At 37.4% G+C, this 23,661-nt stretch overlaps 1 protein-coding gene across 5 annotated transcripts in view; it reads right to left on the bottom strand.

The window, feature by feature from the left end:
- LOC115209716 (serine/threonine-protein kinase A-Raf) overlaps positions 1 to 23,661 on the bottom strand; it is a 100,646-nt gene that overhangs the window by 62,978 nt on the left and 14,007 nt on the right. For 4 of the 5 annotated variants that reach the window (XR_004999529.1, XM_036503511.1, XM_036503509.1 and 1 more), the window contains exon 2: positions 3,064 to 3,165. Coding sequence is in view for 4 of the 5 variants with exons in the window: in XM_036503511.1 (XP_036359404.1) it covers positions 3,064 to 3,165 (102 nt within the window). In the remaining variant the exon portion in view is untranslated. Of the gene's footprint in view, positions 1 to 3,063; positions 3,166 to 4,547; positions 4,702 to 23,661 lie in introns of all 5 variants that reach the window. The other variant, XM_036503513.1, reaches the window with a different exon arrangement.

The raw sequence follows: 23,661 nt of genomic DNA, 5'->3' as shown, positions 1-23,661 counted from the left end.
GAATAGTAGTTTTTCTTTGTGATCATGGAAGTTTGATATTTAACATACCCCTGTTCATATCATATTAATGAAATGAAATGCCAACTCCAATTAATTTTGACAATAATCAAGCATCAATTAATTAATTTTACCATTTACTATTGATGTTTAGTCCAGTAGTTCTAAAACTGACACACTCAAGTCATCACCCCCACCAAATTAATCAACATCATTTCCTCTCCTATTAATGAGTAGACTAAATAGGATTTACATGCATATAATTATTATGCAACACTGGCACAGCTGCTAGCTATGTGACATTTCTATGGGTGCTACTTACATGACACTAGCATCGGCCACATTGCCCCTGTGAGGCCCAATGCTCAAAAGGTGCTTTTTTATGTGCCAGTTACATGATACTGGCATTGGCCACAACTATGATTTCACTTAGCTTAATGGGTGTTTTCAAGCATAGCACCGCCAAAGGTTTTGGTCAATAGTCATTGCCTCCGTGAGACCCAATGTTTGAAAATCATGCTTCACCACTTTGTCTCATGTCTTCCTCATTCCCTCCACAGTTAGAGACCAGCACTTCTTTACACAGCTGTCCTCGTCCATATGCATCACATGACCATACCAGCATAGTTGTCTCTCTTGTACACCATAGCTGATGCCTCTTATGCCCAACTTTTCTCTCAAGATGCTTAAACTCTATTGTACATGCACAGACATTGCATATCCAGTGAAGCATGCTAGCTTAATTTCTTTCAAGCCTACACATGTCCTCAGTGGTAACAGCTCATGTTTCACTGCCAAGCAGCATAGCTGTTTGCACACAAGCATCATACAGTCTGCCTTTCACTCAGAGGGAGAGGCCCTTTGTTGCCAACAGAAGTAGGAGCTCTCTGAACTTTGCCCAGCTTATTTTTATTCTTGCAGCCACACTCAAGGAGCATCCACTGCCACTACTGACTTCACCATCTAGATAACGAATTCTATCAACTACCTCTAGCTTAGCCCCATGGCATTTGATGGAGTCTGTTTTCTATACAAATTTATTGTTTATTGTACCCGTGCACCTTTCACACACAAAAATTATTTTCCCAGTTAACCTTCCTCTGATATTGTTGCACCTCTTATGTGTCCATAGCTTGTACTGGGTACATCTTAAGGAATTTCTACCTAAGCCTTTCCTACTGATTGAGCAGGGCCATCTACCTGAGGGTATCTGTAATTTGACTGATTTCTTACTTACTAAGACTTTGGTTTTCTCTGTTACTAATTACCACAGTCCATTGTGATCTCTTTTGTGTGGCTCAGCATCTGGAGATCAATTTTCAACACTTTACCCATGTCTCCCTGGACTTTCCTTTACCTGATGTTCTGTTAACTTTGAGTGTTCAATATTTGTGTGTGTGTGTGTGTGTGTGAGAGAAAGAGAGAGAGAGAGTGTGTTTGTAATCCTGTCCGCAATAAAAATGTTTGACAGTGGTTCAACATACAGACATGGAATAAAGTAGCTTGCTTGGGAGAAAAAAGGGTTGGCCTTTAGAAGTGCGTCTGATCATAGAATACTGCCCTAAGAAATCTTGTTCAACCTATCCTCACTTGGAAAAACAAATCTAGGTTAAACTGAAACAGACATTATAAGCTGACGAGGTTTATTTTATTGAATTTAGTTTGAAATGGCACAAAAATAATTAAAATGACTCCTCAACATTCAATAGTTCATGTACACTCCACTGTTTGTTTAGATTCAGCAAGTAGAACATTTCAATATGGCAGCTAACAGGCGATGTGAGATTGTAGCTCTCAAAAAAGCAGGACATAGCACCAAAGATGTGGCTTCAAGGGTTGGTGTTGATCTTAAACAGTCTATAATATCATGAAATGCTAGAAAGACAGTTTCAATCAACAGCAAGCCCATTCCTGGTTGAAAATTACCTATAAGGACGAAATAAATGGTGGATGTTGTCCAGCGACTGGACAGGTACAAGAAAATGACAGAGGAGGTTCAGAGTGCCGGTGACAATGTCTTCATCTGATTGGATGAAAATTTATTCACTGTGGAGGCTGTAGCGAAAACTGAGGTCGGATGTTGTTCTCAAAGGCACCCATAAGGTGTTTTGCTGAATTAAACCTGCTAGAATGATGGTTTGGGTATCAGAGCCATCCGATGGTGGAAAATCTCCTCTGGTGCACGTTAAAGAGGGGATGAAGGTCAATTCAGCAATTTACACGAAAATATTGGGAGATAATGTTTTGACATGGTTGACCAAAGCATTTGGAGATTATTACATGTTCATGCAAGACGCTGCTCCTTTTCATACGTCTAATGTGACACAGCAATGATGCAGAGCCATTTCAGCAGGTTCTGGGACAAGAATGTGTGGCCCCAACCCTGCAGCCCAGACATCAGCCGTATGGACCTCGCTATTTGGTCCATTCTAGAAAGTGATGTTTCAAGAGTTTCCTATAAAAATATCACTGCCATGAAGAAAGCCTTAGTTGCGTCACGGGATTGTTTAAGTGAAGAAACCATCCAGCATTCGTGTGACTCAGTTCTTGGCCATCTTTGGGCGATTGTCAAGGGTAATGGCAGACATAGTGAATGAGACACATCTTAATATGCTACATGACCATATTTAATTAAATCCTAAAGAACTTGTGCATTTCTATGCCCCTTACTAAAAATTATGACTAAAAAGCAATCAGGAACACTTTATGATGCACCCTGTAACGTATTAGACAAACTGTTTCTTCTGCCTACCTTTTAACTGATATTACAATAACCTTTGTTTCTTTCCTTCATTCAAAGTTTCCTGACACATTTATCTCTCATCTTCATCTCTGCTGAGTCTCCATATCCTACATTAAACACTTTCCCAACCATTCCCACTTTTGGAATTCCCTGGAGACATAACCAAGGATTAACCACACCAATATCACCTGCCGAGAGGGCCGACAAAGGTAATGCACACTTTTTTGATTAACTTATACAGAAAAACATGACAAAAGCACAAAAGCAAAAGAAAAGACAGTACATTTTCATATGAAGGAGGAACAAAAAGTAACATTACAAACCTGAATATATAATGGATGTGGATGCTGGTGTTTACCAAATTCTTTGTTCATATCTTCAAGTTTTTCTTTGGTTAATCGAATGACATTTCGAATGTTTTTCAACTAAAAAAAAAAAAATATATATATACTTTTCAAATTTCATTCAGAGAAATCAGGATTTATTTTACCAAATTTCAAATATCGGTCATTAGCTGATCCCATAATTTTCGCTCGTTGTTGCTTTATAAAATAAATCTGGAAATATCAGAGGTAAGCATTCACAAATTAGGAAAAGAAATATTAACTTCGTTTTTGTGTTTCGTTTGCAAGATTCTTTATGTGAACTTGTGTCGAAACAAATTGGTGTAACGACTCCCTATATATATATATATATATATATATATATATATTATATATATATATATATATATATATATATTTTAAAAAGGATAAAATACTATCTGTGTAATTTAGTAAATACTTTGAACCGATACTAAAAAAACCTCAAACAAAAAACGTAAACTAAAATTTTAAATATATTAACAGGTAGTGAAAGTTTCAGAAACAAACAGCTAAATCTGTGAAAATTGTTTTTTTTTTATTTATTTTAAGCTTATACTAATAAAGCAATCAAAACTGGAAGCCTTTTAATTAGTTAATATAGAAAAATCCTTACTGAATATGTTAGAACTAAAAATCTATTTCCATCATTGATCAACGGTAACAATAAAAGTGAATTCGAAATGTAGCTTACATTGATGAAAATAGACTAAAACAGTCAACAAATCGTTTTTTTTTTCTGTTTCATTCTTTATTCCAAATGTTTTCACGTCACCAAAGCTCTATTTCTTTTTATTTTACCTTTAAAATTTTTAACGTGACAATCACGATATTTGCTATCAAGGACTTAATTTGATGTGCTTTTCTTTTATCTAAGTTATACGACAGCACAATCAATACGACTACTAGTTGCCAAATGGGGAGGGAGGCAACACTACGTAGGATTTTCCAATAACTTTGCAAATATAAGATAACTCCAAGTGATGCAACTGAAAGATTGTGGTTTATAGAGAAAAAATATTGCCTGAAGGATAAAATATGTCTAATAGGCATCAAACATTTAAATTTATATTTTCTTTGTCTTTATTTTATTTTTTTACAATGACATAAAATTAGCTTTACATAAACATAGCATTTCCACTAAGAAGCGGATATTTACCTCATGACTATATTTTGTTAAATCTTAACGAAAATGGGGAAAGAAAGCAGAAAGCTAAAAATTAGAGGAGAATGTAGGTGATTCTATCAACATGTGAATAACTAAAGGTATCAATAAGTTACATCCAGACCATGCCTAGCTACACCAACGTATATACGAGAACACCCCCATACTTACACAGCGCGTTTGGACATACATCATATGAAAACATACATTAACGCAGACACTGATTGAATACTAAAATGAAAGAGGGGAAAATACACAAAGCTTTCAAATAAATAAATACTTGATTGTCAGTAGTTGTCATTTTCTTAAGATTGTGAGGTGGTTGTAAGACGTTTCTTTCCGAATCAGTCGGGATATCCCAAATCAGTCGCCAATACAGAAGCAGCAGCTCGCCATCATAACTTACCAAGGTCAAGTACAACGCTGGAGAGCACCTGCATCGAAGGGGAGATAATCAATGGAATTCTACCAGAAGAAAAGGAGGACTCGAATCTTCCCCGCTTTCTAATAGTTTCGGAAGCAGCGACGATAGTCTAGAGAGGATAAAAATAAATAGGAAGGAAAAACCTACGAAAGAATTTTACTGGTCATGTCAATGTAACCTATACTCACCAGACTTTCCATATGGTATTAAAACAAATTTATTGTCAGATCTCTAATAATCAGAAACCAAAGAAAAGGTTACTTCTTAAAAACTGATACACGATACCACAAAAACAGGCATTTAATCCGGTTTCTATTTCAATATTATACGTCGCGCGAGTAGTTTACTTAGAAAGTTTCGGAAATTCAAAGAAAACTTATCAATTTCAACAAGATATGAATAATTTTGAAAAGTCAGAGAGAGAGAGAGAGTTGTTTTTCATGTTCCTTGTTGATTGCAGATATATTGTGCACACGCATACACACGTGTGTGTTTGTGTGTACATACATATAGGCTGACTAGATTTGTATATATATAAGCCGAGAGAGACGAGTAAATGAATAGAAAAATATTGTTGTATTTCGAAAGAGTCTGCAAATAAATTCATGCCAAGCAAACTTTAAAATCACATACATACACACTTTAACATAATGAAACAAAGAAATTACGCTTTTTAGTGCACTAAATTCCCAACTATCCCCCTCTTTAAACACATACATACACATAGATACATATGTGTATATATCTACATTAACAGATCTGTGGAGTCTTTTTTTTTTTTTTTTTTTGGCAACGGGCAGTGGTGCGATCATCTGAACTACCTGCAGACTAAATTGGACTTCAAGTGGCTGAGACAATTGTCCCATGAAACGTAATTCTCAGGTGAAATCAGTGTGACACATTCTCTCATTCACGCCACACATACACACACACTCCACAACCACCATCGTTTTAGCGACCACTTTCCAGGCTTCATGGATCAGACGGAACTCGTTGAGGCACAATAAGTGGCTGGATAGCCTACATACTGATAACATTACCTAACACGGTAATATTTCCCCAAGGTCGGACGTATATAACGAAAGACTGAAAACGAATAGCATCGCTTATATGACGGTGACGCTCTTTTACACATATCACGTGATGACAAGACAAGGACAAGTTCCTTTCACTTTCTGTCAGCCAGATCCATTTAGTCTGAAGAAAGAGTACTCAATACTGGAATAGAGATTAATTCTATTTTTATCTATGGGAAACTGATTATCTGATCTACACACAAACACCAAGTAAGCAGAAGACAGACTCTACATGTGTGTGTGTGTGTATGTAGATAGCGGGGAACAAAGCTGCTGGAGTTTTGTGATGCTCATGGCTTACTGGTCTGCAACATCAACTTCAGGAAATCTGCCAACCATCTGATCACTTATCAATCTGGTGGACGTACTAGCTAGATTAACAACATCCTCAGACACAGGGACAGGTGTATACATGTAAATGCAAAATCTTTCCAGGTGAAGAATGAACAACTCAACAGAGGATAGTGGTTAATAACTTCAGGCTTAGGATCAGAAGGATTTAAAAATGCAAATTAATATGGAAAAGAGGTTATGGGAGCTGAAGTATCCTTCAAACAGGCAGAAATTTAGAGATGTTCTTAATGAAACCTTTGATAAGGGGTAAGAAATAGAGATGTATGACAGAGGAGAACTGTAAGTTCCTACAGGACAATCTACAAAGGACAAAAGACCAAATCTGTGGTTGGAGCAAAGCCTCTACCAGATCAAGGGTGACATAGTGGTGGAACAGTGACACTGACAGGGCCATAAAAGAGATGGGTCTGGAAAGAATGGAAAAGAGTGGGTAGCAAAAAATCATATCAGAAAGCTAAAAGGGAAGCTAGATGCCAGGTTTATTTAGCTAGAGCAGAAGCAAAAAAAGAAGAGGCTTGCCAATGTCCTATAGTGTGAAGATCAGAGACTTGAGGTGTTTCAGACTGCTAGACATAGAGAATTGAGATATTGTAGAAGAGAAGCGTGCATGGATGGATAATAGTATGCTTGCACTTAGTGATGAGAACAAGAAAGATATATGGAAGAGTTATTATGCAAGGCCATTGTCCTCCAGGCCATAACAGAGGAATTCAAGACTGACAACCCTTGGGAACTACTATATGCTATCTTGCCCTCATAGCAGATTCTATATCAGAACTAGAAAAGAAATTCCAGTTGTGGAAGCTAACATGGAATCTAAGGGCCTTAAAGTTAACTTAGCAGAGACTAAAGTCTTAGTAAGCAAGAAAACAGACAGGACTCTAACCCATCAGTTAAGTGGCCCTGCTGGATTTGGAGGAAAGGTGTAGGCATGAATTTCATATGGTGTACCCAGTGTAAATTATAGACACAAGGTGCAGTGGAATAATAAGGTTATCAAAGACGAGTCTGTATGTGGAAGATACACAGCAGCCATAAAAACTACAGCCATTAAGGAAATTGAGTTTCTTAAATGCCCCTGAGGCTCATTAGAGGTAGTAGATAATTTCTACTTTTTAGGGGACTAAATGAATTTTTTTTTTTTTTGCAAGGTATGTAAACAAAAGAAAAAAATCTTCAATGAAATAAGTTTTGAGAAAAGTACAAAAAAAAAGGAAAAAAACTGTAGTTCAGTTCATGTAAACAATACATATTTTGTTTATAGTTAAAATTCAAAAATGAAAGTTTGCGATGCACTCAAGGAGTTTGTCAAACAAATTTGAATTTTTTATGCTCTGAGAGCATAGCTGTAAGAATAAGAATAGGCTGGGTAAAGTTCAGAAAGCTTCTACCTTTATTGGCAACAAAAGGCCTTTCTCACAGAGTGAAGGGCTGATTGTATGATGCCTGTGTTACATGGCAGAGGACATGCAAAGGCTTGAAAGAAATGATTCTAGTATACTCCACTGGATGGGTAATGTCAGTGTGCATGTACAACAGGGTGTAAGCATCTTGAGAGTAAAGTTGGGTATAAGAGGCATCAAATGTGGTGTGCGAAAGAGATGTGTGCATTGGTATGGTCATGGTATGGATAAGGACAGCTGTGTAAAGAAGTGCCTATCTCTAACTATAGAGGGAACTGTAGTGAAGCATGATCCTCAAGTGTGGGGTCTCACAGAAGTGATGAGAAGTGATCATGACTTTTGGTGATCTGCTGTGCTTGAAAAGATTTGTCAAGCCAAGTGAAATTGTAGTTGTGGCTGGTGCTGGTGTCACATAGAAGCACCCATGCTGATGACATGTAAAATCACCAGTGCTGGTGACACACAAAAAACACCCACTATACTCTTGGAGCAGTTGGCATTAGGAAGGGTATCCAGCTGTAGAAACCAAGCCAAAGTCAGACTGGATCCTGGTACAGCTCTCTGGCTTGCCAATCCAGTCAAACCATCAAAGCCATACCAGCATGGAAAGTGGATGTTAAATGATGATGATGATGATGTATCTCCTGCATCACATAAACCTGCAGAGATGTAAGTCAACCATATAATAGTGGGTGCCACAGCATTGTTTATTTGTTTTACACATGCTCATGCACTTTCCACTCACCGCGTGTTCCTGAAAGAATCAACTGACATACGCATTCCTACAGTCTGTTGTGATTCAACATGGCGCCACATAAAGAAAACATGAAGGTGTAGGCACAGTCTTCCAAAAACCCATTGCACAGTTAGCACCCTTCCTCAGTTGTATTTACATCTTGAGAAGAGTGTTTTATCTATCTCAAGACCACCAATCTGAATGGGTTGCAGAAAAGATCCTCCATACATATTCCATCAATATAGCTGTTGTAATCAAGAGCTGTGCAGTGGCAAGCAGACTATACCTTTGCTTGTTACTATGGAAACAGACACCAATGTGTATGTGGATTTCAATTGGGTAAAATTTCCCAAAATTTGCAGAGTTTAAAAGCTGCTAACTTTTTGATTATTAATTTATGGCAAAAATGAATTTCCATAATTAGCATACAAAGCTACATCAATATACCAAATTTGAAATCAACTGGAACAAAATTAAAGGAATTGAAAAGTGTGAGCCTAACAGAAAAGATCCACACACATGCACATATATACATACATAATGGGCTTCTTTTAGTTTCTGTCTATGAAAACCACTCAAAAGGCTTTGATTTGTCCTATAGTAGAAGATACTTGCCCAAGGTGTCACACAGTGGGACTGAACCCAAGGCCACAGCCACATAGCTTGGAAGCAAAGCTACACTATCATACAGCCATGCCTGCATCTATGTGCATATGCCATCATCACCATCATCATTTAATGTCCATCTTTTATGCATACATGGGTAGGATGGTTGACAGGAGCCAGCAAGCCAGAAGACTACTCCAGGCTACTGTGTCTATTTTGGCAGAGTTTTTATGGCTGGATGCCCTTCCTAACACCAATCACTCTGCAGAGTGAATTCAGTGCTTTTATGTGGCACTAGCACAGCCGGATGTCCTTCCAAATGCTAACCACTTTACAGTGTGGACTGGATGCTTTTTACGTGGCACCAGCACTGGAATGGTCACAAAGTAACTTGCAAGACAAGGAATTTTGAGAGGGGCTGAAGTGTTTGAGGAGGGGAACTTGTGTCAGGAGATGAAAGATTAAAATGTGACAGAGAGACAGAAACAGGTGTCTTGCTATAACGGAGGGGTCATTGGAGGAGGTGACCCAGTGTCAGATGATGTTAGAGCATGACAGAGAAATACAGAGGCAGAAGCAAGTGTCTTGCTATATTTGTATTTTATTTTTTGGTTGAGTCAGTTTCTTGCTACTCTGAGTTTTGCCTGTTGGCACACAGGGTCTTCAGAAAATTATGACTAAAGGAAATGATGGAATTTACACATCTATACATAGGATTCCTGCCAAGATATGACTGTGGAAGAGAAATGTTATAAAAGAAAAGGAAAAAGAAGAAAGAGGAGAAAGAAATGGAAATAAAAAAGAAGTATATATATACAGGGTGGCCCAAAAGTAGGTTTACAGTTATCATGTAGGCACTTTAAATTTCTTTTAAAACATTTTATTTGAATTTCTATTTTACAAACTAAAAAGGGAGATTGGTAAAATTAACTAAATTAGCATAGAATAATTTCATATTTTTTTATAATTAAGATCTAAACTGTTAATATATGAAAGCTAAAAAGATAGTTGAATAACTGTAAACCTACTTTTGGGCCATCCTCTGTGTATATATATATATATATAGAGAGAGAGAGAGAGAGAGAGAGTGAAAATTTACAAAAAAAAAAAAAAGACGAAGACAGGTGTGTAAACAACAAATAGATGTATTAGTTTAACGCTCGGGAAGCGAGAAAGTCTTTTACATTTCGAGCCTACACTCTTCAACAGAAAGGATATATATATTTATCCTTTTCTTTTCTTCTCTATCTAGTTGGCCATGAAAATTTGAGGGTCTGTGAAAGCAGCGGTTCAGTTGAGAGGTTATATTATTCATGAAACTGGTAATGTGCAAGAACAGTTTGCCTGCAGGCAAATATCTTGAATACTGTTATTCAGCTCCCTACTTGCTCTTTGCTGCTTGTTCACATCCTTACAGAAACCACAGTCAACATAGATATGTTGGAAGATAGGTCTGGTGAAATTGTTGCAAAGCTAGAATGGAGACATACTGCATGCAAAAGATAAGACAAAGAGGAATCTCAGCCTGACTTGTCACAAAACAGATATAGCATCTGGAAAAGCAATAGTGATAGTGTAAGAAGTGTGGCCAGAGAAATGGGTGGATAAAGTGATTGAGACAGTCAGAATGTGATACAATAATTAGACTAGCCTTGGAAAATACAAAAGTAACTTTGTGTATGCCTATATAATTGGGATAGCAGGATGAACAAAAAGATCATTTTGACAAACAACAGTGATGGATTTGGTTCACAAACTGAGGAGGGAAGAAGAGTCTTGGAGTTTTGTGAAGTAAATGACCTAATGATCTGCAACACTAAATTCAGGAAATGGTCAATCACTTCACTACTTATGATCTGGTTTGCACACAAGCCAGATGGACTACATTCTCTCCAGAATGCATGATAGATAAATGCAATGTCCTTCCCAGGTGGCGAATGTAGTCCTCAACATAGGTTGGTTGTTAATTACTTGAAACAACAAGAATTCAGAGAGACAAACAAACCAGTCTGGAAAAAGAATATATGGAAAATGGACATAAAATGAGGATGATGATAGTCATATATATATATATACAGAGAGAGAGAGAGAATAGGCCTCAATAATCTTTGATGTATGCAAGCAGGAAAAGTGGACATTAAAAAAATGATGACATACACTTGAACATGTGTGAATATACATATACCTATATACACACACTCATACATGGATATATATTTATATATATATATACTTATGATAAAATGCTATTTGTGCCCTGTTGGTCATGGTTTGTGGAAAGAAGAGTAAAATAACAAATGGAGTGGGAGTGAGCAACAGTCAGAGGCAGAAAAGCATGCAAACAACCTTCATAGATTTTGCTCTGAAAGACACTGATATTTTACTCAAAATAAAACTGCAAATTTTTATCATAAATTGTATTTACTTATCAGTTTCTCTCTCACCCCCCCCCCCACACACAAACATCTATATGAAATTAAATACTTGTTTTCAAAATATTGTTTACCAGCAACGATTGCGCTGGTATGGTCATGTGGCAAGAATGGATGAAGATAGTTGTGTGAAAAAGTGCCACACCCTAGCAGTTGAGGGAACCTGTAGAAGCGGTAGACCCAGGAAAACCTGGGACAAGGTGGTGAAGCACGACCTTTGAACATTAGGTCTCACCAAGGCAATGACTAGTGACTGAGACCTTTGGAAGTATGCCGTGCGTGAGAAGACCCGGCAGGACAAGTGAGACCATAACCCGTGGCCTCTACCTGGGATGTAGCCAGTTCACTTCTGCATACCTTTCCTTCTTGGGACACAAAAATCTGCTTATGAAGACCTGTTGAGGTAAGTGATATTGAAATCGATCAAAAATCAATGGAAATCGTAGTTGTGATACCAGTGCTGGTGGCACATAAAAGAACCATCCAAACGTGGCCATTGCCAGCGCCGCCTCGACTGGCCTCCATGCCGGTGGCACGTAATAAGCCCAACCGATCGTGGCCATTGCCAGCCTTGCCTGGCACGTAAAAAGCATCCACTACACTCACGGAGTGGTTGGTGTTAGGAAGGGCATCCAGCTGTAGAAACACTGCCAGATCAGACTGGGCCTGGTGCAGCCTCCTGGCTTCTCAGACCCTGGTCAAACCGTCCAACCCATGCTAGCATGGAAAGCATATGTTAAACGATGATGATGATAACATATATAAAGATGTTATGTGAATGAGAATATCACCATCATCATTTAATGTCTGCTCTCCATGCTAACATGGGCTGGACACTTTGATACAGGAGAATAGGATTTCACTCAAAAAACATGTTCTCAATATTTTAATTTTCTCCCTCCCCAACCCGGTTTCTTAATTTTTTTTTTACTTTTTTCTGATTTTTTTCTCGATAATCCATGGAGAAAAAACAAAGTATAAATCTTTAAGAATTTTCTTCTTCCTATTTTCTAAAAGAAACACTAAAATCTCCTTCCTCAACATTCACCCATCACATCACCCCTTTCAAAAAGCTACAAACTCCCAATGTTTCACTTTTAGCTTTTTGGAAAGCAGGGAAGTTTCTACAGAAATAATGTTGTTTAGCTGTTGATTGTAGCATGTTAGGTTTTCTGGTAATGATCTGGTATTTTTTACGTCTGCTATTTCAGTGTGATTCTACGTAAGCATGAAACATCAGATGAAAGTGAAACATTGGGAGGTTTTAGCTTTTTGAAAGTGGGTAGGTGATGGGGCAAGCAAGGTGGGGAAAGGGGCATTGAGTATTTCCTGAAGAAAAACTTTTAAAAATATATATATTTCCCAGATTCGTAATCTCTGTGTTTTCTACATGGATTAAAAAAAATTTTTTTTAACTTACAAATTAAGAAATTGCAATGTGGATGGGGAGAAATTAAAATTTTGAAAACATGATTTCTGGACAAAATCGTATTAATTTCCTTTTTATACAATGAAACAATACATAGTTTGTGACCCTTCTTAAGAACAGAAAGCACTTTCATGCAAACCCATGCAAATTATACCCACACTCTTCACTTTTAAACAAACAATAACTTCCATTACGCCAGTAATCCAGTTCACTATATATCAGCAGTGCCAATTCTGCACACAAGAAAGGAACAAATAATACAATGTGGCTGTTGGTCATAACACCTGGGCAATGCTGGGATACATTGCTAGTGTGTGTATTGTGTACTGTTCTGTGATGGTAAGATCAACAAAAAAAGTACTCCATCTGGTGAGAGTTAAATAGTATTTAATAAACATAATACATGTTTTTATGTGCAAGTAATAGATTGTTGTGTTGAAAACATGCCAAAACGATGCATACCCTGTATGCACATAATTTCTTTTGTAAAAAATCTGCACAGTCAAAACATTTTGATTCATCTGTCCACCAGTTTTGAAGATAATCAAACCGAATTTTCATCATTTTGAGCCACTCACCCAATGAGTATTCCTACTCAATTTGGTGAAAATCCGTTTTCCAGTAATTTTGCAAACACACAAAGATGAGTGACTACAAGACTCTTACTTACATATGCAGGGTAACAAGAGTTTTATGAACTGTTAACAGGATTGGTAATATTGATTTCAGAATTTGGCACAAGGCCAGTAAGTTTGGGGGGAGGGAGTAAGTCAATTACATCAACCCCTGTATTCAACTGGTACTTATTTTATCAACCCTTAAAAAAATGAAAAGCAAAATCAACCTTGGCAAAATTTGAACTCAGAAGAATGTGGAGACGGACGAAATGCTGCTAAGCATTTTGCCCAGCATGTCAATGATTCTACCAGCTTGCCACCATCAGGATTAGAAATAATAGAAAAAGGTGTGTCTGACTATACATACCCCAAAATTCATCCAAAAATATACAAACTGCAGATCTAGTATGGGAGCAGAAACAAAGCAAAATGTGGTGGAAATATATATTTTGGTTTCTTTTAGATGCAACATGATCAGTAAATGTATTTTGAATTGAGAAACACTTAAAGTTCATCTCACATCTAGAATTGGTGAAAGAATTAATAATTGACTATATTTCCAAGAAAAGAAAAGCCCCTGTTGATACCACTTCTCCTGTAATCAAGGAGCCCTGACTCAACATTATACGAGATTCTATCTATCAAATTTCCTCACAAAGCTTTGGTTAGCCCAGGGTAAGACACTTGCCGAAGGTGTCATGCAATGGGACTGAATCTAAAGTCACCTGGTTTTCAATTAAACTTCTTAACCATACAATCAAGATAGTACAATGGTTTATTACAGTGTAGTAACCTGTACATGCTCAAAATATGACCAGAGACATTGTTGGAGTTTAGTTCTAGTTTTCATTATGTAATTAATTAACAAACATAGATGCACATTATTTTTAGCTCTGTGGGATGGTTGGTGTTAAGAAGGATATCTAGCTATAAAAACCCTGCCAGAGTAGACACAGAAGTCTGGCGCAGTCTTCTGCTTGGCCATTTCCTGTCAAGCTGTCCAACCCATGCCAGCATGGAAGGTGGATGTTAAACAATGATGATGATGATGAAATTACTAACTGCATAAGAATAAAAACAAATTCTTTTCTAAAATACAGCTAATTTTCACAGTAACCTGACCACAAAATACTAAAAAGCATTTGAATAAACAAATCCAGTTAAAACTATTTTCTACTTGTATATTTCAGGGTTGAGCTTTTGACTTAAATTTATTCAATAATCTTTTTCAACAAAATGTTAAAAGTTAAACTAGGGACGTGAAACAAAAAAATTCTAGTAAGAAATTAACCCAGAAGACTTGTAACTCTACACTATATAGTGTATATTATATGTGGAGGTTCAGAAATGCGTACAAACTCTGATAGTCTAGCAACAGGAACAATGTTATATTTATCAACTTATAAAAACCAGTGAGGAACCCTCTAGGTAGTTTCTCAATCAACTAGAAAAACAGACAAATATCTCTTGAAACATGCATCAACATATTAATCTTTTGTTACCATATTTCTATTGAGATACAGTACCTTTATTTCAATTAATTTTTAAAATAAAGAAGAATTTAGTAAGATAACTTTGTCATTATTTAACTGATGCTTTGAGCTTAAATTAACAGGAAATTTTGATGGAAGATATTAATTCCAATCAGTTTAAAACAGGGAGTTTGTATCACAGAACAAAGGGCAGTCTTAGCATGTTGGTATCAAAAGTATTAAGGAAAAAAGGCACATTAGATAATGTCCTAAATGCACCCCAAAGATGGGGTGGTTACAATTTGAATTTCTTTGATTAGGGGTCTGCTTCATCAGAATTGATTTGAGGTTAAAAGTCAAAATAATAACTCATCCCTAGATAAGGAGAGTAGTCATCACATATCCAATCTCATTTAATCATCATCATCATTTAACATCCGTTGTCCATGCTGGCATGGGTTGGACGGTTTGACTGGGTTGGCACACTGTGCTAAGATCCAGTCTGATTTGGCATGGCTTTCTACGGCTGGATGTCCTTCCTAAAGCCAACCACTGAGAGTTTAATGGGTGCTTTTACAAGCCACTGGTATGGCTGCCATTTGCATGACACCGGCATCTGCCACGACTACGATTTTGCTTGGCTTGATGGGTCTTTTTCTCAAGCACAACATAATGCCAAAGATCTTGGTCATTGCCTCCATGAAGCCCAATGCTCGAAAGGAGCTCGGCCACTTTGCTACCATGAAGTCCAACACTTGAAAGGAACTCAGCCACTTTGCCTCCATGAAAAATTAATACAGTAATATAATAGTAGTGCAATGTGTAACTACACTGTAACTATATAGGCTTCAGCATATACTAAAATGTTTTACTAAGCAACTCATCTGTGAATGAAAAATAGTTTGTCATCAAGAACAGAACTATGCAAATAACTTTAAAACCACTATACTATTATGAGTAACATTAAACCAAGAAGATAAGGCATATCTAGTGTGTGTGTGTGTGAGTGAGAGAGAGAGAATGTGTGTGTGTGTGTGTGTGTGTGTAGTCAATAATTTTAAGGTTGAGTTGCATGTACCTACAACTGTGTCAACCCAGTGCAGTAGAGGTGTCAGTCTGACTGAAATACTGACAATACAGCTTAAACTAAGTTGTATTGTCTACATAATGTCAAGCTATAACTTTCTTATAAGCTGAACGATATTACTTGTTACATATTTTAGACTTTGTAATTTTAGCTACCAGCAAGTACTTTAAGTTGTTTCTGCTTAGGCTACAAACTTTTGTAGTTTGCAATGTTAGTGCTAACAAAAAAGAAATAATAATAATAATAAAACAATATCTTTAATTAAAAGAAGACACCCTTTACTTTAGAAATATGAAGCCTTACTTTTAGAAACTCATTAGAATAAAAAGTTGTGCAAAACCTAGCCTTAAATTTTCAGCACTTGCATAAAATCTCTATAATCTTTATGAGTTGATAAATTATATCTTTCGTTCTTTTTGCTTTCCACAAGTAACAGCCATTCCCTAAAAAGACTAAAGATGGATGTAACTTTGTGGTAAACATAGCAGACACATATTTAAATAAGTTACCATTGATGTTCAGCCGCTTTAGTTTTCAATGGTTGGTTTATTTTTGATGTCATTTTTATCAGATAATAATCCTATTTCTGTATTTTCTGAACGACATTCTTAGTGTCAAATACAGCAAGGTGCTACCCTTAATTATTTTTTACAGGTTACTTCTTATTTCATCAAATATTCCAAGCTTATTATAAATCAAGGCTGTGATAAATTCGTCAAACTAAATGCACCCTTAATTATTTTCATAAGTACTTCCAACATGCTTTGGCATCTGGCAGCTCTATTAATTCATTAGTTGTATGAATTTATTATTTTCTGATCTATCCTAATAACTTTGTTCTGTAGATTTTTGAGTTTCTTGTGAAATACTCTGCTTTTCCTGCTTCTTTTGAAAGGGTGAGCTTTTAGTCAGGTCAACTTGCAGAGATTTCCTGACATCCATATTCCTTAATAGCATAAATACATCACAATAGAATTTCCCTTATGCTCACTCTAATCAATATTATCTCAGCACTCTTCAGTCTTATTAATCTAAACATATCACACCTACCATCACTTATTTCAGTCTATTCCACAACTTTCTTTACTCCACCCATCTTTCATTTTATTGCCTACCTTTTAGAATCAGTCTATTCCACAACTTTCTTTACTCCACCCATCTTTCATTTTATTGCCTACCTTTTAGAATCATACTCTTTATTCACCCAAAATTCCATTCTTCTTATACTTGTCAACATTCATTCTTTTCTAGTTTTTTTACCACAATATTCAGCCCCTAAACCACTAAATATGACCTTTAAGAACTCATATGAAAGTGCAAAAATTTAGCAACTTGCATATAACATGTTCAATCTAATATCTAATTTTATATAATCATTATAAAACTTCTGCAATGTGATTACTACTAAAAGAAGGCTTTTAGTTGAAGTTTTTTTTTCATACTTAACCCTTTTGTGATCATATTTTAAATAAAATTCACTCAAAACATTAAACACTGTAATCTACCATTATAGTGTCTCCAGTTGACAAACACATGACTAAATAGGTTTCATTTGCATACAAGTTGAATTAACATTGTTTACATATGATTCAACTGATAGAAGAATGTCCACAAATAAATGACAGTTACATGTTGTAATAGATAAACTTTCCTCTTGTATAATAGCTTATTTTCATTAATTGTTGCACATATTAGTAACAATACTTTTTCACTCTCATAAGTATAAGGAAAATGTCTAAAAGTCTTTGTCTTCTCTCTTTAAGAGTAAACACAGCTATGTGGTAAAGAAGTTTGTTTAGCAACCATGTAGTTCAAGATTCAACCCCTCTGTAAAGTACCTTGGACAAATATTTTCTACTGTAGCCTCAAGTAGACCAATATCTGATGAGTAAAATTTAAGAGATGGAAACTCTGCATGTATATATATATAACCGATTCTTCTTCCTACTCGTGGGAGTTGCTCAAACTTTCTTAAAAAGGAACGGGGTACACCAGTGTAAGCACATAAACGTCAATCAAAACTGTTTGACGAATAGGGACCATTAATAATGTTACGGAGGTAAAATTAATGGGAAAACATTAATGCGGACAGCCAGCCAGGAGATGACAACGGTGAAGTGAGGAAGACAGCCAGCAGCCAGGAGATGAAGATGAGAGAGACAGATAGAGGTAGTGAAGAAGATGACAGTGAAGGGACAGGTACGAGAGACGGTCAGTTAGCGAGATGAAAATTTGTAGTGTGCTCAGAAAGTGTTGCCGATGGAATATGTGCCGGTAATATTTATTTACGTTTCGATTTGTGTTTTGAACTTTGATGTTTTGATTGTAAAAATATGGGGAATCTGTGACATAGTCTGTTGAAAAGAAAATTAAGAAAAAAAAAAGAACTGTAAGATGTGTTTCTAAAAGGAAGAAGTTTTAAGAGACTGTAAAAAGAACATTGTGTTGGAAGGAGGAGAAAAGGAAAGAGAAAGAGACTGTGAAAAGAAAAGAGAAAGACTATTTGCTTCGATTGTTCTCCAACTTCTGTATTGTTTTGATTGTTGTTGGACGTTGTATTTTGCTAAATGCCATTGATTGTTCTTTTTTTAACTCTGTGCACGATCTGTTAAATGTCTGTTAACCTTGTGGTTAAATGCTTTTGTTTGTAAATGTATTTGAAATGTTTTGATTGATTTTGTGAAGTTATATAAATTGTTAAATCTAAGCAACTGCCTTCCGCTGTCTCTCTTTGTTGTTGTTGTCTTCGGTTTCTGGCTTGCGTTTGCTGCCCACCCCCGCTTTCTGTTGTGGATTTCCGATTTGACTGAGCGTAGTCGTCGTCGCCAACTTAGGGCCCTTTATCGACCCGGAAGGCCTAGGGTCTTAGGGTCCTGAGTTGAGTGGCGGCGGTGTAACAATAATAAAGCATATTACTCTACTTCCAGTATTCAAGTACAACTTCTGCCCCCACCTTATTTTACATTTATGTGCTTACTCTGGAGTATATATATATATATAAATACAATAAGAGGCTTCCAAAAAGGAAAGCGTTGTGCTAGAAAGAGCAGTAGAAATCTCAAGACCACAAAAAAGAATAATTCACGAAAGGAATGAAAATTAAAAACGTTTACCATCTCGAGATGGTAAACATTTATCCTTTTTTGTGGTCGAGATTTCTACTGCTCTTTCTAGCACAACGCTTTCCTATTTAGAAGCCTCTTATTGTATTTCTATATGAATAATATATAGTCTAATGACTAATTCATTTTTTGTGCTAGGCCACTGGTAATAATAATTTATTAACACCCTATTTTATTATGGAATAGTTAGTATGAAGCATTGTGTAGAATATATTATATAAAATTCATGAGTAAGGCTGGAACAATGTGAAATAAATCCATGGTAAATCACAAGAAAACAGGCATATGAATTAATGGTGACTTACCCTGCATTCAGGGTTATGTCACCCTCTTCAGGAATTAGCTAATACCTCCTCAGAATTGGTGAATTCTGAGGAGGGTTACATTTGCAACATTTGCTAATTCCTGAACAGGGGTCACAACCCTGAAATATTGAATGCAGGGTAAGTCACCATTAATTCATATGCCTGTTTTCTTGTGATTTACTTTGGATTTATTTTGCATTGTTCCGGCCCTACTCATGAATTTTATATATATATATATGAATATAAACACACATGGATACACACTGCCAAAATGCATAGAGAAAGGATCATTGCACAACTAATTGAGAATTAACCTTGATGGGATGCAGTTTGGTTTTGTGCCCGGGAGAAACATTATGGATGCTATATTCTGAGTAAGGCATCTGCAGGACAAGTATCCGGTCAAAAATAAACTATTTCTTTCTACACACACACACACAAAGAACTACTTTCAGTTTCTGTCTATCAAGTGTACAAGGCTTTGCTCAGACCAGAACAATAGTAAAAGACACTTGTTCAAGATGCTCTACAGCAGGACTGAACATGAAACTTCTTAACCACATAGCCATGTCTGCACTGATATACTACACATCATCATCGTTTAATGTCCGTTTTCCATGCTGGCATGGGTTGGATGGTTTGACTGAGGTCTGGAGAGTCAGTAGCTGCACTAGTTTCCAATCTGATCTGGCAATGTTTCTACAGCTGGATGCCCTTCCTGATGCCAACCACTTCGAGAATGAAGTGGATGCTTTTTACATGCCACCGGCATGGTGCCCAGTCAGGGGGCACTGGCATCAGCCTGAAATTGCCACCACCAAGGAAAATATCCCTCATATTCACCACATGCTAATGGATGACAAGCAATTGAATATAAATCAAATAGATAATGCTATTAGCATATCCTGTGAGAGAGTTGAGAATATTCTGCACAATTAACTTGTTAAATGAAGGTTTCTGTTTGGTGGGGGCCACATCTGGCACCTTATCAACACCAGAACAATCATATAATGGGAAAATCTGACATTGTTTGAGGCAAATCCAGCTGGCTCCGTGAACATTTTCAAAACCATGATGAGTGCTGGGTTCATCACTTTAAGCCAAAGACAATCTATGCAGTGGAAATATCCTTCCTCATCTGCTCCAAAGAAGGCCAAGGTTATTTCATCTGCAGGGAAAGTGATGGTCTCAGGTTTTTGGGATACAAAAAGCTACTTCAAAAGGGCCACAATAGAAAGTACTATGCCAATATGCTGACACAGTTATGAATGACTATCAAGACCAAAAGCTAAGGAAAATTGACAAAAGGTGCACAAGAGAGACAACTGTGCTGGTATCGTCATGTGATGTGTATAGATGAGAACAGCAGTATGGAGAAGTGTCACACAAACTGGAGGAAACCTGTGGAAGAGGTAGACCCAGGAAGATATGGGACAATGATCTTTGAATGTTGGGCCTCACAGAGGCAATGACAAGCGACTCAGACCCTTGGCGATATTCCGTGCTTGAGGTACCCATCAAGCCAAGTGAAATCATAGACTTGCCAATGCCAGTGCCGTCTGACTGGCGTGTAAAAAGCACCATTCAAGCAATGGGCCTCACGGAGGCAGTGACAGGTTACCAAGACCCTTGGCAATATACCATGCATGTGTAGACCTGTCAAGCTAAATGAGATTGTAATCGTGGCTGATGCCAGAGTCAGGTCAATGGCACACATGCCAGTAACACATAAAAAACACCCGCTACAATGTCAGAGTGGTTGGTGTTAGGAAGGGCATCCAGCAGAAAAACCTTGCCAAAACCGATCAAAACCTGGTGCAGCTCCCTGACCTACCAGTATTCAGTCAAAATGCCCAACCCATGCCAGCATGGAAAGCAGACGTTAAATGATGATGATAATATACAGACAGAATGACAAAAGACTGGGATACCTGGCACTTTATTGTCCTCATAGCAGAAGCAATAAGCCCCCCCTCTCCCCCGAAGACGATAGGCCTGCAAAAGAGGTCTGTGCCAGTACCACATAAAAGCACTTAGTAGACCCTGTAAAGTGGTTGGCATTAAGGAAGACATCCAGCCACAGAAACCATGCCAAATAAGATTGGGGCCTCTTTAGTTTTCCATGTATTCCATTTTCTGTCTCTCTTTTTCTATTTTTGTTTTATATATTTATTATTTATATATACATACACACACACACATATATGTAGGTATGCATGTCTGTGTATATATATATATATATATATATATATATATGATAGCTTCCGTTACCTAGGTGACCAAGTCAGTAGCAGGGGAGGGTGCACTGAAAGTGTAGCTGCTAGAATAAGAATAGCCTGGGCAAAGTTCAGAGATCTCCTACCTCTGCTGGTGACAAAGGGCCTCTCGCTCAGAGTGAAAGGTAGATTGTATGATGCATGTGTACGAACAGCCATGCTACATGGCAGTGAAACATGGGCCGTGACTTTTGAGGATATGCGTAAGCTCGCAAGGAATGAAGCCAGTATGCTCCACTGGATGTGTAATGTCAGTGTGCATACTTGACAGAGTGTAAGTACCTTGAGAGAAAAGTTGGACCTAAGAAACATCAGATGTGGTGTGCAAGAGAGACGACTGCACTGGTCATGCGGTGAGAATGGATGAGGATAGCTGTGAGAAAAAGTGCCACACCCTAGCAGTTGAGGGAACCTGTGAAAGAGGTAGACCCAGGAAGACCTGGGATGAAGTGGTGAAGCACGACCTTCGAACATTAGGCCTCACCGAGGCAATGACTAGTGACCGAGACCTTTGGAAATATGCTGTGCTTGAAAAGACCTGGCAAGCCAAGTTGTGCCATAACCTTGTGGCTTATGCCAGGGGTATAACCAGCCCACTTATGCACACCTTTCCTTCATTGGACACTAAACTCTGCTTGCGAAGACCTGTTGAGGCAAGTGAAATCGAAATCAAATTTGATGACTGGCATCCATGCTAGTGGAACGCTAAGAGCACCATCCGAGCCTGATCGTTGCCAGAGCAGCCAACTGGATTCCGTGCTGGTGGCACGTAAAAAGCACCATTCAAGTGTGATCGTTACCAGTGTTGCCTTACTGGCACATGAAAAAACATTCAAGCAAAGTCATTGCCAGTGCCGCTGGACTGGCTCTTGTGCAGGTGGCATGTAAAAAACACCATTTGAGTGTGGCATTGCCAGTACCGCCTGACTGGCCCTCGTGCTGGTGGCAGGTAAAAGCACCGACTACACTCTCGGAGTGGTGGGCGTTAAGAAGGGCATCCAGCTGTAGAAACTCTGCCAGATCAAGATTGGAGCCTGGTGCAACCATCTGGTTCGCCAGTCCTCAGTCAAATCATCCAACCCATGCTAGCATGGAAAGCGGACGTTAAATGATGATGATGACACACACACACACACATTCTTTTATCTGCTTCAGCCATGTAGCTGTGTTCATGCTGGAGCACCACTGTAGTTACTTATGATTATCTTTTGGCTGATTTCCTTAGGCTGGGGGGGTTCACCTCATCACTCCTGCATATACATTTGTCGGCTTATTTGGTGTATGAGAGTTTGGTTACACTGCCCTCACCCTACTTCAATTATTACATATTTTTCTCTTATAAAAATACACTGGCGGAGCCCCAGCATGGCCACAGCTCGTGAGCTGAAACTAGATAAAATATAAAATATAATATATACATACAGGAGGGGTAAATTATAATGTAAATCCCGTTCTGTCTGTGTGTGTGTAAAAGATTATAATAGCTGTATTTTTCAAATGATTATCTCCAAACTGGGAATATACATTACTTATGTTCGAGGGATGGTTTTAGACTCTTAAAATTTTTCACATAATGAGTAACTGGCCCCCTCGGGGCAGAAAACGCTCATTCCTGAGTTATGTGGAGAAGGAAGGTAACTCTTTGTGAAGTAACTTTCAGAAATTGATTGTCTCCTTTACATCCATTGGTCATAAGGGGAAAACAAAAATTGCTTTTTATATTAGATTCATATTTTTGAAAGTTTAAAAAAATATTTACTTCCGGTTTTCTAGCATCAGTGATGTCTATATTTCTCTATCCATCTCTCTCTATATCACTGTATCTATTTGTTTATATCTTATCTATCTATATCTATCTTATTTGTCTAACGAGCTAGCTCTCTCTCTCTCTCCCTTTATATCTCACTCACTCTCTTTCATTTACACTTGCATTTTTCAGATGCTATTGTTTTCACTTTAAGTTCAATTGCTATTATTTTCACTGTAAGTTTTCAATCACTATTTACAAACAACAACAAATTACTTTCAGAAAGAAGTTCAGAAATACTGATGAAA

Source organism: Octopus sinensis, linkage group LG1 (genome assembly GCF_006345805.1).
Source record: "Octopus sinensis linkage group LG1, ASM634580v1, whole genome shotgun sequence".
Classification (NCBI taxonomy): domain Eukaryota; kingdom Metazoa; phylum Mollusca; class Cephalopoda; order Octopoda; family Octopodidae; genus Octopus; species Octopus sinensis.
The sequence above is the reverse complement of the archived record's forward strand: the minus strand, read 5'-3'. Positions and strand labels throughout refer to the sequence as shown.